At 38.3% G+C, this 18,512-nt stretch overlaps 1 protein-coding gene across 1 annotated transcript in view; it reads left to right on the forward strand.

Moving 5' to 3' along the window:
- The first annotated feature begins 960 nt into the window (after window positions 1–960).
- Window positions 961–18,512, forward strand: part of LOC134343968 (vasculin-like) — a 54,866-nt gene continuing 37,314 nt past the window's right edge. Inside the window, exons 1-3 of the mRNA XM_063042958.1 lie at window positions 961–1,594; window positions 5,349–5,519; window positions 5,704–5,822. Of these exons, the coding sequence (XP_062899028.1) occupies window positions 5,760–5,822 (63 nt within the window). The 5' untranslated portion in view covers window positions 961–1,594; window positions 5,349–5,519; window positions 5,704–5,759. The remainder of the gene's footprint in view (window positions 1,595–5,348; window positions 5,520–5,703; window positions 5,823–18,512) is intronic.

An 18,512-nucleotide genomic window follows, 5' to 3' on the forward strand; every position in this document is an offset into this window, starting at 1 on the left:
CAGTTAATAAAAGTTGAAGAATACTGATCAATATTTGCTATTTCTAGATCTTGCCGGAGAAAATATCCTCCCTATACCCAGCTTGTTAAGTTCTACCACAGCACTAAACTTCACAATAACATAATCTTCCATTCATCTAAACTCTAGTGAAGTCAGGCTAGAGTTCTATTTCCCTCTCATACAATATTCCCACCATCTGAGGAATGAAGCTGGTGAACTCTTGCTGCATTCCCTCAATGACAAGGATATCATTTCCTAGATGACTTCCACCTGGCAGGTCATTGGGTTTGTGTTTGTTTTGACCACACAATCTTCAAACTCCTCGGAGCTCCAAAGGCTGTGATGGTGCATGCATGTCGCCATCAATCTCTGCCTTTATTGGGAAGTGGCTCCTGGAAAAATGGGAAGTGATCCTCATTTTCCAGGTGAAGGATCTCAACCAAAACTGCAACCATCCATTTTCCTCCATGGACGCTGCTAGGTTTCTTCAATTTATTGTATATTGCACCAGGGAGCTGTGGAGACCCTTTGTTGTCAGAGGTGAATGTTGTACAACTTCCAGGAGGGTAAGGGGCGGGCGGGCGCGGAAAGAGGGGATGAACAAGTATCTCCTGTTAGCTGAATAACTGACTTTCTGGCTCCCATTAAAATACCTTCCCACCAAGACCTTACAGGTGGTGTCACTCACAATCCGCTCCTAATTGGTCCTCACTTAATTCATAGTGCTCTGTCCCTCGCTGCGTGACCCTCTAGCACTGAGAGAGCAAACCTAACAGCGTAGCACAGGCCGGGGACCGGCTGGACCGCGGAGCAGCGGCTGGAGCCGGGGACGACGGATGACGGACCACCAGCCGCCGACAGCTCACCACCTCTCGCGAGAACTGGCGAACCGGCCGGAGGTCTCCTCTCCAATTGGGTAAGTCCTGCCCGACGTCACCCACAGAAAGGTCAATTTGGAGAGCGGCTTTCTTCCACAGCTCGCAGGCTCTAGCAGTTAGAAAGAGGGAGACGAGGCGACGCAGTCACCGGCGAGCCCCGGCCCTGTCCTTCCATCCCCTCTAATCCTTCCCGGCTTCCTTCACCAGGTGAAGCTTTGATACTCCAGCATTCTGCTGTCGGTGGTGACGTCAACAGAGCGACAGGGATTGGACGTCATCACAGGATGCCTGAGGTCGCCCAACTTTACGGATTGTGAAGGCACTGGAAGAGTTTGAGGATTTAATTTAAAATCCGCGAGGACCTGTGTTTGACTCTGGCCGCGTCTGTATCTACTGACGCTGATTTTTTCTCCAACGTGTTTATATTTTTTCTCCCCCCCCTCAGAATAGCAGATTTCCCAAGTCTTTTCATTCATTCCGCTTTCCAAATATTTACAAACGTGAAACACTTCCGAGGCCTAATTATCGCTCTTTGGGAACTAGATTTGCGAAAAAAAACCTTTGCTGTTGTTGTGAAAACTTAACTTGCTGCTGCCGAGTACTTGTCAGAACTTCTATGTGTTCAAGCTGAAATTTTCCGAATTTTCGTTTGATTAGACTGTATTATTGGTTCAGGTAACTTGTCGTCACTGTTATGCCGCGGGATATCTGCAGCAGTAAGTATTGCGCTTGATATATTATGTTTTAAATGCTGAATGAAGTCTTCTATATTGTTGTATAAATATTACTGAATTAATTGAATGGCCAAATATGAAAAATGCATTTTTGAAATTAAGCAGTGTAATAGGTTAACATGTATGCACGTTGGGAATTTTATCGTCCAGATCAATTGAGAAAACTTTATTTATGATAATTCTAATCTTTGTAGTGGTTTGTTTTCGTGTGCATTTGACAAAAATGCAGAATTTTATTTGCCCAATGAATGGAGTTTAATTGGGGAGATTTTAATGGGCTAAATTGGACTTTTAACATTCCAAGACATTGAAATTTCTTAATTTACGTCATTTTAATCTGCCAGATGATCAACATTTGACTTGTTTTTAAATCTTTTTGTGGAAGGTTGTGAATTATCTACCGTTTAAAAGGGCTTATCTGACTTAGTACATTAATATACTGATCACTCATGTCTGGGACCTGGATTTGAGTTTAGCATACCCTGGATAGGGAAGTTAACTGCATGGATGGAACCTTCTTGAATGGGATTGAGTAATCCCAATTTAGTTTCTATTGGGTATGTTTAATTTAATCAAAAGTATAGGGTAGTTTTTATTTAAATAGGAAACTCACTTGTGTCTGTAATAGAAATTTATATTATGGAAGTCTATTTAAGCTATCATTCTCATTTAACCTTGAAGATTATTTCTTTTTCTGTGCTCTTTTAGGTTACTTTTAAATATTGTTAAGAGTTTCTGCTTTCATCACACTTTCAGACAGTGCATTCTAGGTGTCCGCTGCTTTGGGTGATTTATTTTTTCCTCTCCTAGTTGAATCCTTCTCACAGTTGATTTATTTTTTTTGTTCCTAAAAACAACATACCCTCTCTGTTCTAACATCTGGGGCTTTCATGATTTTAAACACCTTTAAGTAAATCTTCTTTCAGCTGCTTTAGTTCCAGCCTAGTAAATTTCTCCTCATGACTTAAAATTTTAAGTTTGGGTTTCATCCTCCAGACATCCTCTTTGGCCTAGGACTGTACACAGCTCTGACTTAATCAAGATCTCCACATTACAGTCCAAATCATTGATGTGTACTTTGAAAAATAAAAGCCCTAGTGCTGAGCTCGATGGAGGCTTATGGGAAGCAGACTTATGATAATCAAAAATCCTGTTGACCATGTTCCTTTGCCTTTTCTGCATTTTGAGGTAATCTTGAAATCGTAGTAGATTTCTTCTGCTTTCTTTACTGGTTAATTTGTCCAGCTGGCTATGGAAAAGATTGCTGAAGATCAGTGCGCAGTATAATGTGTTTTCTTCATTGGCATTGCCCTGTTATCTCAGAAAATTCAATGTCTATCTGCTCTAACCTTTCTTTGATTAATCCAAGCCGGCTGTCCTTGTTCAGCCTAAATGCTGAATAACATCATCCTTTTAAATATTTTCAAGTACTTTTTTCCATATGAATTGTCAATATTACTGCTCTATAGTTACATGTTGACATCTTCCAGTTTATGTAATATCCTCTGGTCCTCCAGTCTCATTTTTCCATTGTCAAAGTGGACTGGTAAATGATGGTCAGGGCTTTCCTTCCTCATTTACCTTGGGTACATTTTATCTGAACTTGATGATTTATTCAAGATTAAAAGGATGCAGGAGCAATCATGTGTTTACCATATAACAAGCTTAACATGCTTCATCAATAATATTATCATCTTTCACATTACCTTGTTTGTTGAACATAAGCAAAGTATTCGCTGAGATAGTAGACATGTTGCTACCTGCTCACTTTGGTTATAGTTTTGGTCTCTGATACCTACTCCTTGTTAACCTCATTTTCTGCGCATGTTGACAAAATGCTTTGAAGGTCTCCTTGAGCAACATACAAAATGCTGGAGGAACTCAGCCAATCAGACAAAATCTATAGAGGGAAATGATTGGTCAACATTTGGCCGAGGCACTTTATCAGGACTTTTCCTTAATTTCTTTTTGGTTCTTTGTACTTGCACTACACCCCTGATCTCCTAATTTCTTTTAAATTTAACCCCAGGACCTTCTGTATGTCTAGGTTTTTTCTGGCTGTTTGGCTCTCAGAATGTGACATAACTATTCCTTTCATTGATGTATCTTTTATTGACACTAGGGAAGTTTTTTTTAGATTTAGGAGTGCCCCTTTTTCTTCTAATTGGGAGTGTGTTTGGACAGAGCTCTCTATCCCCTTGCAAACAAAAAGTACGTTTGTTGATGTTCTCAGTATTTATAGTTCAGAGAGATACAGGGAGTTTTATCTGGAAAGTGCTTAATGTTTCATTCATCTGACAAATGTTGAGTAGGAAAAGCCTCTATCACTGTTGACCACAATTTATGAGCTCGACAATGACAGAAAAAAATAATTGTAATTTAGTTCTAGTTTTCTGGAAGTTTGGCGTTGGGTGATGCTAGTGAGGATGAGGTTGTTAAATAAATAAATTAGTGTTAACTAATTCCTTCAGTCACTTTTAGTCGCGACAGTCTACATACTAAGGAACAGTCTGTATTAGTATTTGGGTTTGGTAAGAAAGGCAATAGTGATACGCATGCAAATTTCATTAAGTTTTACACCTGAAGTTTAGCCTCTTATTATTAAGGTAATGTATATAATCAAGTACTCATTTAATTCTATGTCAAAAGGTATTTGTTTAAGAAATGTAGATATCTGATTTGACAACAAATTGTGCAAAAATTGCATCATGTTTTAAATTCAGATTTTGGTGGCAGGGCATCATTAGCATGGCCAGCGTTTATTGCCTGTCCATCATTGGCCTTGTAAAATGGTGTAAAGAAATTAGCTATTTATTACATTTTGTTAAATTGAACAACATTAATTCAAAATTGCTATCTTTAGTCATTTCTTTATAATTAAAAGAAAATTGTGATACATTTTTCTTGTGTAATTGACAGTACAATAAAGCTTCACAGTTAACTATAGACGGTCATAGTTTTAAGATTTGATACTATCTGAAATTGAACTTACTTCACTTCCAGCAAAGTTTTTAAACCTGTTCCCTTTTATTGGTTGTGGTATATTTTAAACATTGATACTTTTGTGGTACTTGACTGGATGGTTTGATTTCAATTTAAATCCAATTTAAATTTGTTAATTAATACATTTTTGCATACTTTAACCAGATAAATACCTTTAAGATGAATTGACTGTGGCAATATTTTGTGCTTAGCTATAAATACGTAACTTTCAGCCACATATTGTCTGGAAATAAAGAATTTAACTGTCCCTTGTACTCTTGTTATTATGATTAATGTACTTTTCTTTGAGAATTTTTGTATTGCTTTGTGAACATCAGTTTAAACTAAACATGATAATGTGGCTGATAGTTAAATCTTTTTCGAATGTGGTTTGGTGGGTTTAAAGGAGTTTAATATATGTGTGAATCTTAAGATTTTAGTGCAAGGAGAGGATGTAACAAGTTTCAAAAACACCAGGGCAGTGTGTCGATGTTATGATATTTTATGATCTACCATCTGTATGCTGCAAATTATTCAGTCTAGATAACATTTTACAACAATGATGATTTTTCTTCATTTGTTGGTCAGTCTTAAGGTCCAGGAAATCACCATCTTCTGTGTAATGTAGTCCTTTACAGAACAAAATCTACAACTATGAAGCATATTTTCACAGAGATTTTTATAATCTTAAAGGGAAATGCATTAAAATTCTATGAAAATGTTTGAATTTAATGTTAAATATGTATTCCTATAGTTTTCAGACTTTTTGCCAGATTTATACAGCAATAAGTGCTGTTGCGCATATAACTGGAAAAAATGACCCTTTGAGTGATCCTTATGCTGTGCTGCAATGAAAAGAAGCAGAGTCTTGTGGTGCTGTTGCTGGGAAGTTCACATTGTGGGATTCCTCTCTTTTTGGAGAAAGGTATGTTGCTGGACCCTCAATTGCTTTCGGAGCACTGCATTAGTTCTATAGCTAATTGTCATAATTAAAATTAATGGAAACATTTTATAGTGAAAATGAGTTGGGTAATGTTATATTCTTTAACGATTCGGTTAGGGAACCAGCAAGTAGATTTTATAGTAATTAATTGCTTTCACTTTTTCAGGGATTTGCCATGAGGTGTTGATACCTTATTTTAAAACTCTGAGACATAGGACCTAAATGGCGCAGCATGACTTTGCTCCAGCCTGGCTTAATTTTCCAACTCCACCTTCATCAACCAAGGTATTGCAATACAGTTGTTAATTTTTAAAGCTTTAAAATGTTTGAATATTTCTGGGCTTTTTTTTCATCTAATTGCTTTTGGTGGACATAATGTACTCTTGCATGTGCACAAGTAAAATCCTTCCACTCTTAATTTGTTATAATGAAATTTGTGTTACTTGTTGAGATTTGACCCGGATTGTCATTAATGGAGCTGATTGGCCTCTTTGGCCCCATAGTCAGATTTCTCGAGCATCCACTTAGCTGCAGGATGATGTGCTACATCTTAATTATGCTGAATTTATTTTGCTAGATTAAGGTGCATTATTTAGTTAACATTAAACAATCACTTTGTATTAGTGCAAACAAAACCATAGCACATTTTGATCAAAAATGGAATTGACTTGCTCTACTTGTGCTGGTTCTTTGCCAGAGAAACCAAACTTAATCCCTTTGCTCATAGACCTGTACTTTAATTTGCTTTATTTTCCAATGTAGTAACAAGTGAACTTAAAATTTAATATGCATTGCGAGACTCAATGATGGTAGCCATGGAATTATCAGATCATCAAAACAAAAAGGAACTTGTTCTAGTTTAGCAGAGATGTCTACCTCTTTGTATCTAGTTTGGCCCGTACCTGGAGCAATGTTGTAGGCATTTAATGGTTCTCTTGCATAGTTGAGCAAGCCATTGAGGAATGTCAAAAATTATTATGTAAGAACTGCAACAATGGAAAAAAGAACTGGCTCACCTCCAGCCACCATGGGATGGGCAATTAGAGGCTGGCAATAAATGCTTGTAATTAGTTGTGATGTTCTTCTGCAGATGAATAACAATATGTCAGAATTAAGTTTTAATAACACTGAAATATATTGTTTGTTTTATGGCAATACCATTCTATAAGGAGTCGTACGGCCAGATTTGGGAACAGCTTCTTTCCAACTGTGATAAGACTGCTGAACCGATCCTGACCCGGATCTGGGCCGTACCTTCCCAATATCTGGACCTGCCTCTCGGTTTTTTTGCACTACCTTACTTTCCCTTTTCTATTTTCTATTTATGATTTATAATTTAAATTTTTAATATTTACTATCGATTTGTACTCCAGGGAGTGCGAAGCGCAGAATTAAATATCGCTGTGATGATTGTACGCTCTAGTATCAATTGTTTGGCGACAATAAATTATAAAGTAAGTTCGACAATCTAAAGACATACGGGGTAGATTAATTGGTCATTGTAAATTGTCCCATGATCAGGTTTGTTGGAGGTTGCTGGGGTAGTGTGGCTTGAAGGGCCGGGAGGGCTACTCTGCACTGTATTGCTAAATAAAATAAATTAAAAGGAGATAATGTTAAGTTGGGAGATCAGTGGAAAGGAGGCTAGGCTCATCTTTGTCTAGTTGAGCCAGAAATAATATGTTAAGAAGTGAGGTGGGGACAAATGCTGTGAGCATAGAATAGAACATTTCTTCAGTAAACTTGTATAGGAGACCCCTACTGTTCAGGTAATGTTAATTCACCCTTGCAAAATTCACAATGAACTACCACAAAACATGGGATTCTGAATAAAAAATTCGCTCTTTCTAAATTTAGGTGGGTAAAACAGCAATTTTTAAAAATTCTCATGTTATATGCGCAGATGATACTCCTCAACCTTACAGAAAGTCACGATTCGGACTGTTTTCTAGGAATCCTACCCCTATGAAGTCTGTAAGGTTCACTGAAAATGACTGTTAAGCTTGGTATCTGCAGCTGCCATACGTATATTGGTATCTCCAGAAATGCAGTTAAGCCATGTATTAAGCTAACTAGTTCAACATAATTGAAGCTAAAGCAATATTAAGGCTTTCACTTGCACAGGTCAGGCAGTTACTTACCATGGGCAAACCCTAAGGGGTGGCAAGTACTTTGCTGTGATTTTATTGGAGTGACTTCAGTGTTCCTCCTGGTGGAACACTGGAGCCACTTAGAATCTTAGTTTTAGTTTTTAATGCCCTTTCCATATTTAGGGTATATTTAGGCTGCATATGGTTGTCAACAGTTTTCAAGTCATGGCCTCGACTGTATTAGACTATCCTCACGTCCATCCAGGATCCTCTTTGAAATGAATCTATGGGAAACTCTTATCTAGGTGCAGCTTGCATAACACATTGAGACAATGTGCTTGGTCTACTTGGGGAAATAGTTTGAGAATCCCTTCAGTAACCTAACTACTGATGGGTTTATATTTGTGCTCCAAGACTTGGTTTAGAAAATTAGTGGAAATCAGGAGTGGAGGCCATTTGGCTTATCAAATCTATACTGGCTTTTTGCAAGAGCAAGTCAGTTGGTCCTTCCACAAATTCTTGCACTTTTAGACAGTTATTCAAATTCTTTTTGAACTTGTTGGATTAGAGTGTAAAATTGTTATTTTTCTCATAGTTTAACTTGTGCTTGTATTTTAATCACCTACAGTATATACGTAGGTATATACGTGTAATTGTTGAATGATTTTTTTTCAGTAATTGTAGTGTAGCTGATTTATTTTTCTAGAAGCTTCTCTGGCAGATGTCACACTACTGAATCTGTATATTTCATAGGATTATTCTTATTATTGGAACATGTTTTTTTGTCTAGTCTTAAGTTAGAATTTAGGAAAGACAACCAAATCTTTGTTCTCATACATTTAATGAACAACTGTAGCCATCAGGTTTTATGTCTCATTCTTGGCTTCTGAAGAACTTTTGGATCGCAAAATCACCAGGATCCAACAAACTACAGTTGACTCTGAATCCACTACCACCCTGCCAGTGCAACCTGCTGCAGTCATTTGCAGAGGATTTTTAAAAAATTCTCCTCTCACTTTTAATTCTTTTTCATTTGAGCATTTTTATTCCCTAATTCTTAACCAACTTCCTGTATCAGTAGTTTTTCTATCTACACCTTCTTTGACTTTTCAGGGTTTTAAATAGTTTACCAGATCTCTTTTGCATTTCCTTTGTTTGACAACAAATCCAGCTTTCCAGAGTATCCATGTAAAGCCCCTGAGCCATGGATTCAATTCGATAAGTATGTACTAAACCCTCACTTAAGACATTTTTTTCCCACATTGTGGTGCTAGAACTAGCCAGAATATTCCACTCGGGTCCAAGCCAGTGCTTTGAAAAGGTTCCAGGTGACTTGCTTGCTCTTGTACTTTATGCCCCCATTATGAAGGCCAGGGTCCCATATGTTTTATCAACCAATTTTGTCAGGCTGTGCACTAATAAAACATCACATTTCCCTGCACTAAGTTTTACCTGTCACCTCTTTACTTACTCTGCCTGCATCTTCTTGAAGTTTGTAACCACCCTCCTCACAGATCAGTCCACCTCTAGCTTTGTGTCCCCACCCCTTTTTTGTAAATTGTATGCTTGTCGGTGTCGGTGCTGTGCAATTGCTCAGCAAAAGGAGGTGTAAGGTGCTCCTTCTGTCCGATAGCCTACAGGTCACCCTTGGGCAAGGTGTACTACCTGTTTAGCCTCCCAATCAGGGTCACGTGAAGCCATGGTTTGCAGGTGGTGGATGGTTTTACAAGCAGATTCTACAATTGGAATTTATGGTTGTAAAACTAAAAACGCTGAGCAGATGAATCTGCTGATCAATGGTCAGGGTTACCCGTCCAGTATGGACACTGCAACTGAAGAAGGCAACGGGAAACCACTTCAGTATTCCTCCCTTGTACAATCATGAACTCAAATCAACTACGGTCTCAGCTGAAAGATGTGAATGGAGCCTCATCCGGTAGAGGATCTCATGTCCACAGGTGAACCTCGACCGTAATCCAGCGACTGCCGGCAGATTAAAAGCAAAGAAGATCAGACTAACAACCTGGAATGTAAGAACCCTTAACCAACCTGGTAAACTAGACAACATCAAACAGCAGATGGAAAGATTAAAAATCAACACCTTGAGAATGTGCGAGATGAGGTGGAAAGGAGCTGGTAAAACGGGCTCAGAGGGATATACCATCATTTACTCAGGAGGAGAAATACAGGAAAAAGGTGTTGGAATTATGTTAGATGAAGAACATGCAAAATCAATAAAAGGCTATTGGACAATATCAGATCGAATGTTACTTGTGAAACTACATGCAAAACCTTTTGACATTAACATTGTTCAAGTTTATGCCCCAACAGCAGACAGCAGTGAAGAAAGCATCGATCAAATTTTATGACGAACTAGAAACAGCATTAAGACAATGTAAAAGCTCAGAAAATACCATTATTCCAGGTGACTTCAATGCAAAAGTAGGCAAGACCGGGGACGAGGACAATATTGGGCATTACGGCATAGGTGAGAGAAATGAGAGAGGTGAACAACTACCTATATGGGTCACAGAAAAAGATTATATAATTGGTAATACCGTCTTCAAGCAACACCCGAGAAAACTATGGACATGGAAGAGCCCAGGGGATAACACCAGAAACCAGACTGATTACGTGCTTATAAGGAGAAGGTGTAGAAATGCACTGAAATCCTGGGAAACATATCTGGGTGTGGACTGCTACAGTGATCATGTACCAATAATCAGCGTGATGTACCTGAGACTCAGAAAGCTTAAAAGACCAAGAGTAGAGCCAAAGCTGAATTTGGGACTTTTGAGAGAAAAAAACAGTGACATCAAAAATGAATTCCAAATAACAGTGAAGAACAAATTCGAGTCTCTACAAAACATCACTATTATAGAACAGCAATGGGAAAACCTCAGAGACAGCATAACACAAGCAGCACCAGAGGTGATTCCCAAACAACAGAAAAAAGCTAAAAATAAATTGATGACAGAAGAAATGCTGAATCTTATGGAACAAAGAAGAAAATGTAAGGAAAATGAAAAAGCCTATGTATCCTTGCATGCACAGATAACAACCAAGTGCAAGGAAGCAAAAGAAAAGTGGCTTAAGGACAAATGTGAATTAATAGAACAATTGCAGAAGACCAACAGCAGCAAATGTATGCACAACGAGATCAAAGAGGTCACAAATTGGAAGAAAATTGGGGCAACAACAGAATGTATAAAAACAAAAGACGGCTCTACAATTATGGAAAAATAATGCAAAGATGGTCAGAATACATCAAAGACCTATACGACGACAAAGACCGAGAGGACAACTTTGATATTGGCAACAACAACGAGGGGCCCAGCAATGCTGAAAGAGGAAGTGGAACATGCTATGAAGAAAATGGAAAAGGGGAAATCATCAGGACCAGATAACATTCTGGTTGAACTGTATGAAGCGCTAGAAGATTTTGGTGTAGAGAAATTAACAATCTTATTGAATAGAATATACAACAGTGGCAAAGTACTAGAAGATCTTTTAAAGACAGTATTCATTGCACTGCCAAAGAAACCAGGTGCAACAGAGTGTGGACAACACAGAACAATTAGTTTAATGAGCCCCCTCACAAAAATTCTACTTAAAATCATCATGCTCAGAATAAGACACAAAATTAAACCAGGGATCGGTGAAGAACAGTACGGCTTTGTTGAAGGCAAGGGAACATCAAACGCCACTTATATTCTCAGGAATATTATTGAAAGGTCAATAGAAGTACAACAAGACCTATACTTCTGTTTCACAAAAAGCCTTTGACCCAGTGAAACACCAAGTCATCATGAAAATGCTTAAAAATATATCAATATCGATGGAAAAGATCTAGGAATAATCAGGAATCTCTACTGGCAACAGAGAGCAGCCATACGGATAGACAACGAGATAGGTGAATATCAGCCAGTGAAGAGAGGAGTCAGACTGGGTTGAGTTCTATCATCAGACCTGTTCTCCCTGTACAGTGAAAACGTCATGAGAACCATACAAGACCTACCTGGAATAAGTATAGGAGGATACAATATCAACAACCTCTGCTATGCGGATGATACAGTACTGATAGCAAACAGTGAAGTAAGTTTACAGAAACTAGTATCTACCGTCAACACAGAGAGCGAAAGACTTGGCTTAACCTTAAAATGAAAACTGAAGTAATGGTAATATCAAAGAAACCTGATATCCCAAACTGTACGATCGTATTGGGAAATGAAATCCTGAAACAAGTTCCTATCTTGGATCATGGGTAACATTTGATGGCAAATGCAAAACAGACATAGAAGTAAGAATAGCAATGGCAAAAACAGCATTTACAGAAATGAGAAACATCCTAACGAGCAAGAAAATAGCAATTGACATCTGCCTTAGAACTCTCAGCTGCTACACTCTTCCTATATTGATGTAAAGCTGCGACTCATGGACCATCACAAATGCAGTGGAAAAAAGAATCAATGCAGCAGAGATGTGGTTCCTCAGAAGAATGCTATGCACATCATCTACGGACAGGATAACCAACGAAGAAGTTCTACAGAGAACGAAAACAAAACTTGCATTACTTTTAAAAAAAAAAAATCAGAAAACAGCAATCAGAATTCTTTGGACACATCATGCGAAGAGAGACATTAGAACATTTAGTTACAACTGGAAAGCTGGAAGGAAAAAGAAGCAGAGGCAGACAGAGAATGGAAATGATAGATGGAATAACATCACGGTTAGAAACGGGGGAGGCAATAACTACAATTCGGCCGTGGATGGAGAAACATGATCACCCACACCAAACAGCAAGGCACCTGAATGAGTGATGCTTGAGTAAAAAAAATAATCTGTAAACTAAAATCTAATCATTATGAGGTCATAAGAAAAGTAAGGCTTTTGGGATCAATCCTGGACAGCTCTATACTCTGCATTAGTCCAGAAGAACACTATTTTCTGCTACCAATTTTCTTTCCATAATAGAACCCCACTTATTCCAGGGTTATCAAACTTGATGACAAACCTAATGTGGCTTTTCATTGCATTCCTTTTGGAAGTCTATATATTACTACATCAACTACATTTTCCTCATCAGCCCTCTTATTTAAAAAATACATAAACCTGTCAAGCCAGTTGCAAGATTTCTATATTAGTCTAGATATGTTACTAACTCTCTATCTAATATATTGTTCGTAAAATTTTAATCTGATGACTCTAGTTATAAGGTTTTCTCTATTCCTTTTGTGAATCAGGGTATAACATTTGCCAATTTCCAGTCCTTGGGCAGTATCTCTGAATCTACAGTTATTTGGTAGATGTGTGCAGAGACTCTGTAATTTCCTCCCTTATTTAAGGAACTGAGCATATATCCCATTTTGAATGGGTGATTTATCTGCTTCATACAGCTGGTTCTTCTATTTTTATCAATTTTTAGACTAGCCAAATTTCTTTTTTTTGCTACCAACATTATCTGTACTGAGGAGGATAACTGTAAAGTATTCATTTATTACTTCTGTCTCAATGAGTGATTTACTTTTCAGTATCTGATCAGCTCTTTCTGTCCCCTTACAGTTTTATTTTCACATAATTCCATAAATATTCTACAAATTATGTTTGCTGCCTCTATTACCCAGTACTCTTTTTGTTTTATTAATTTTCTGCAAACAGCTTTCATTGAGCCACAGTAAAATAGAGTAGGATTTTAGTTTCCTTGTTCTTGAACTCTTCTTCCATTTCTAAGCTGATGCACTTTTTAAACTGCTGTTTCTCCCCATTCTCTCACTTTCAAAGATTCATACAAATACACAGATTATCAGCAGTTGATGTTTATCTTGAAATCAATTCCAATTCCTCTCAGTTTCATAATGCTTCCAATTTTTGTGTTTCATAGTTCACTTCCCTGACCTCTGAGAAACAACCATTCACTATTTTCACTTTGCCAATTTTATGTCATTGTGGCCGCTGTCCATTGCATTCTTATACTTCAGTCTTGGTCACGAGACTATTTGATACTTTCTCATTAACCTTTTAGAAATCTGTATATACCATGTGAACTCAATTCCTTCGATAATCCTCTACCACCTTGTTATAGCTTTCTATCAGGTTGGGGAAGTGATTTGTTTTTAACAAATTAATGCCAAGTTCCTCAATTAATCCAGAAGTCAAAGTGACTGCTTTTTCTTTTTCAGATTATAGTTTTTAAGTTTTCCCACACCTGAGATTAAACTCACTGGCTTGTAGTTACTGCAACTATCATGAAAACCTTTTTAAAAAATATAATTTTGTTTTCATTATTCAGTTCTTGTGCACAGTCCCTGAATCCATAGGGTTTTGAGAAATTATGGCTAATAATTCAGTAACTTCCATTCTTCCTCTCCAGCTACATCTCATATTAGCCAGATGATTATCCACTTGAACTACAGCTAACTTTCCACTGCCACTTATTCAGTTTTTAGCCTCAATGTTATCTTATTGCAACTTCCTTTGCTAAGGCTCTAACAGCATTATCTTTGACAAAGGCAAAGGCTAATGTAAGGAATGCAGGTGGTAGCTTTGCTGCCTATTGCCTCTGAGTTGATCTCCTTTTTGATATTCACATTCATCAAATTAAATACCCTCCATGGCACCCAGCATGATTGTACCTCTACCCCATAGTACCCAAAATTTACAAGTAGCACTGTCCTGGTAGGACCTTTGTTTCTTCCTGTCCACTGAACTTGTCTCTTCAAACCTTGATTCTGTTCCATCTCCCTTTCCCACCGACATCCAGAACACCTCACAGATTCTCCACCATTATTAACAATATATAATTCCCTGGGTCCCACTGCCTCATCTTTATCACCAATCTTTTGGGGGGGCGCTACTTCTTTCTGAAGCAAAGAACCAACCAGCTCCTCTCCACTAAATCTTCCACTGCCTCGCAGAACTTGTTAAGCTGAGCCACTTTTATTTTGACTCCTCTAGCTTACTACAAATCAGAGCTGTAGCAAAGGTCGCTTGCTTGAGCCTTTGCCATACCTGTCTTTTTGTTGGTTATGTGGAACAGCCCTTGTTCCAACACTGCTCGTGCATCTATCCTCAACCATCTCTACGGCATTCAACACCTTCCTTTGTCACAATGGTTCTCTCAAGTGATGCTATGTCTTAGTTTGGAGAAAATTAGAAGTCGAACCTTTGAACTATTTGATTTTGAGAAAAGATGGGGCTCATTTGTTCACTATTATCATTTGAGCTAATTGATAGATTTTTTCCACGATCTAATTGTAAATTTTTTAGTATATTTTCTTTTCTTGCTGGCGGTTTGATGTTTATTTTTGGAAGCTTTTTGTATGACGCATGACTCTGGGGTTGTACACCTAATGGTTTCTTTTTTTTACACTTTTTCAGCTTCGTAGGTTTTTTTTGTTATCACAAATTTTTTTCAATCTTTCAGATAATGTCTTTTTTGAGACATTGTAAGTGTTGTTACTTCAATGTACTCATGTTATTTCTTTTGTATAATATAACAATAAAAAGATTTGAAAAGAAAAGAACACCTTCCTTCCGCACTCATCAACTTTATCACTATTGCCATGAAACTCCACCCCGGCCTTAAATTCTCTTGGACCATTTCTGGCAATTTTCTCCCTATTCTGATCTCTCTGTCTCCATCTCCAGTGGTAAATGACTCCCACAGCTACTTTCTTCCATCTGGTTTCTTGTTAAGGATGCCTTATCTTTCTCTGTTTTGGTCTCTATTATATCTTTTCTGAAGATGAGGCTTTATTCTGTGGTATCTGAAATCAAAAGTTCAAAGTAAATTAATTATTAAAGTATGTGCATATATTGTGGTGTGCTACCTTGATTCATTTTCTTGCAGGTATTTACAAAAATACAATACAATTTTATGAAAAACAACATTAACAGGCAAAGGCTGACAAAAATGTGCAGAAAAAGACAAACAGCAAAAGAAAAATGTTGATTTCTAATATGAGTTGCAGAGTCCTTGAATGTCTGTTCTGTAGAATCACTTCAGGGTAATGGTGAATGAAGTTGTCCAGGGAGCCTGATGGTAGCTTCAGTAACGTTATAACTGTTCCTGAACCTGGTTATGTGGGATCCAAGTTTTCTGTACCTCCTACCCAATGATAGTGAGAAGGTGGCATGACCTGGATGATATATTTTCTTGGGATGCTGCTTTCCATGTAAGTGTGTTAATGCTAGATGTTAATACACTCAGTGGTGGGACAAACTTTTCTTGTGATGGACTGGGTAATATTCAGTACTTTCTGTAGCCTTTGTGTTCCTGGGCATTGGTGTTTTCATATGAGACAGTGATGTAACCAGTTAAGATGCTCTTCACTGTTCATCTATAGAGCTTTTGTTAAGTATTTGGTGTTGTACCAAATGTGCAAAAGTTTCTCAGAAAGTAGGAATGGAGCTGTGCTTGGCCACCCAATCATATGTATAATGTGAGTTGTGCAGGAGGCTAAGTGCACAGCTCTGATACGCTTGTGCTGGTGGTGAGCGTGGAGGAGATGTTGCCATTTCATATTAACTTTAATCTGCCATTGAGGAATTTGAAGATCCAGGGAGGTACTGATGTCCTTTTTCAGGAAACGTTTTCCTCTCTATTGTGGTTGATGCTGCTGGTTCACGTTTCTCCCATTTTCTGAATCTTTGCTCTCACCCCAGACAGATCAGAAATAGCATTCCCCCATTCTTCCCCTTTCACCCTACCAGCCTCCATGTACTACACAACATCATTTATTATTTCTGCCATTTGCAATGAGATCCCTCTGCCAATCACATCTTCTCTGCAAACATAGAAGGTGCAACACTTGTCCCTACATTTCTTCCTTCACCATTATCTATGGACTGAAAAGCTTCTCTTCTCAATCTCACACTGACCTGTCTGCCTTCTCCACTGCCAAAGTGAGCCACACACAAACTAGAGAAATGGCATCTTGTTTGCTGTCTGTCTTCATGGCATGAGCATTAATTGTCCAATTTCAGATCACCTACACGCCCTGTACCACTTGCTCCCTCCCTTCCTTGCACCTAACTCCATCTGCTCCTGTTTTCCCCTCTACCTACCACCCACCAGCCTCTGTTTCCCTACTTCATTCTCCTCTCATCCACTGGCTCCATTTACTCATCTCCCTCATCGCCTGGGTCAAGCTATCGCATACCAGCCCAGCCTCACCCCACCCTTCACCTCTTTACGCTCTTTCAGTCTCGATCCTGATTCAGGGTCTTGATCCCAAATGTCAACTGTCCCTCTGACTTCATGGATGCTGCTAAGTTCTTTCAGCAGTTCGTGTTTAGTGTTGAAACTATTCATTACGGAGAGAGGGAAGCAGTTAATATTTAAAGTTTTCTTTTTGGCTTCCTGATTTTTATGTCTACTGGCCTTTGCTGGAATTGCTGCACAGTTTAACAGAAACAAAAACCTGCTGAATGATTTCTCACCGAAGATAGAACTGTGCTCAACAAGAAGTTCCATTCAGAAACCAGCTATTCTTTTAAACTCAACAATGCCCCATTTGGTGAATCCATGGTTAGTTTGGTATTTTTCCATTCTGTGGAAACAGCTTTACAAACAATTGATGATAAAGATGAAAATGATATTAAAAAAAAAGAACTGATGACATTTGCAAATTTTGGCATGCGTTCTTTTTGGGGTTATTTGTTTGTTTGGGTGGAACAAACCAACAAATCTCATCTCACAAATGAGAAAATCTGCAGATGCTGGAAATCCAAGCAACACACAAAATGCTGGAGGAACCCTACAGGCCAGGTAGCATCTAAGGAAAATAGTACAATTAAACGCAAACAACAAGAATTCTGCAGATGCTAGAAATTCAAGCAACACACATCAAAGCTGCTGGTGAACGCAGCAGGCCAGGCAGCATCTCTAGGAAGAGGTGCAGTCGACGTTTCAGGCCGAGACCCAAGGGAAACGTCGACTGTACCTCTTCCTAGAGATGCTGCCTGGCCTACTGCGTTCACCAGCAAAATAGTACAATTGATGTTTTGGGCTGAACACCCCCCCCCCGCCAAATGTCATTTTCTATGTTCTTTCACAACTGGTAGTTAAAGTGCTTTCTTCAAACTTCCTTTCAAAAATATGAATTCTCTTCAGAAGTTGCAGGAAATATTTTGAAGCACTACTGCATTCATGGTGGAAAGATGCATTGACAAGATTAGCCCATCGCTAATTTCATTTGGTGAGCAGCTGTCTTAAGCTAGTGTGGGGAAGTTGGATAGGTAGTTGCAGGTTATTAACTGGTTGATAATGAAGTGAAAGCAATGTATTTCCAAGTAAAGTTGATATGTGAGTTGGAGGCAAACTTTGATATTGTAAATCTCCCTTGCTCTTCTACATTGTAGAGAGGATGTTGTTAACACGTGTTTAGAGGTTGCTGTCATTTGGGCCTTGGGAAGTTGTCAAGTTTGTGTTAACGCTACAGTGTCATGCGAAGATAATAGAGGGAGTGAAAATTTAAAAGTGCCTGGGATGTTAGACATGCAGATTGTTTAGTCCTGCATAGTATTGTGCCACTTGGTGGAAGTGCATTAGGCAAATGGAAACATTCCATCACAATTCCAACTTCTGCTTGGCAGATGAAAGGGGATTGACTCATTGATAATGTACACATCTTGGAACCCAGTTTCTTACCTGGTTTTCTAATCTCAATATTTATATGACTTTAATTTCTGGTAGTTGGTAACCGCTGTGATAATTCATTTGATTATAATATAATTTAACTGTTAAGGGAAAAGTGGTTTGTCTTTCTCTTGATGGAGCTGGTTATTATCTGGCAGTTAAGTTGCTTGTTAGCTGAAATGCCACTTCAGGATCTCTGTACTTGCCGTTTGGTTTGCTGTAATGACAGGGAACATTATATCATTC

Source organism: Mobula hypostoma, chromosome 3 (assembly GCF_963921235.1).
Source record: "Mobula hypostoma chromosome 3, sMobHyp1.1, whole genome shotgun sequence".
NCBI lineage: Eukaryota > Metazoa > Chordata > Chondrichthyes > Myliobatiformes > Myliobatidae > Mobula > Mobula hypostoma.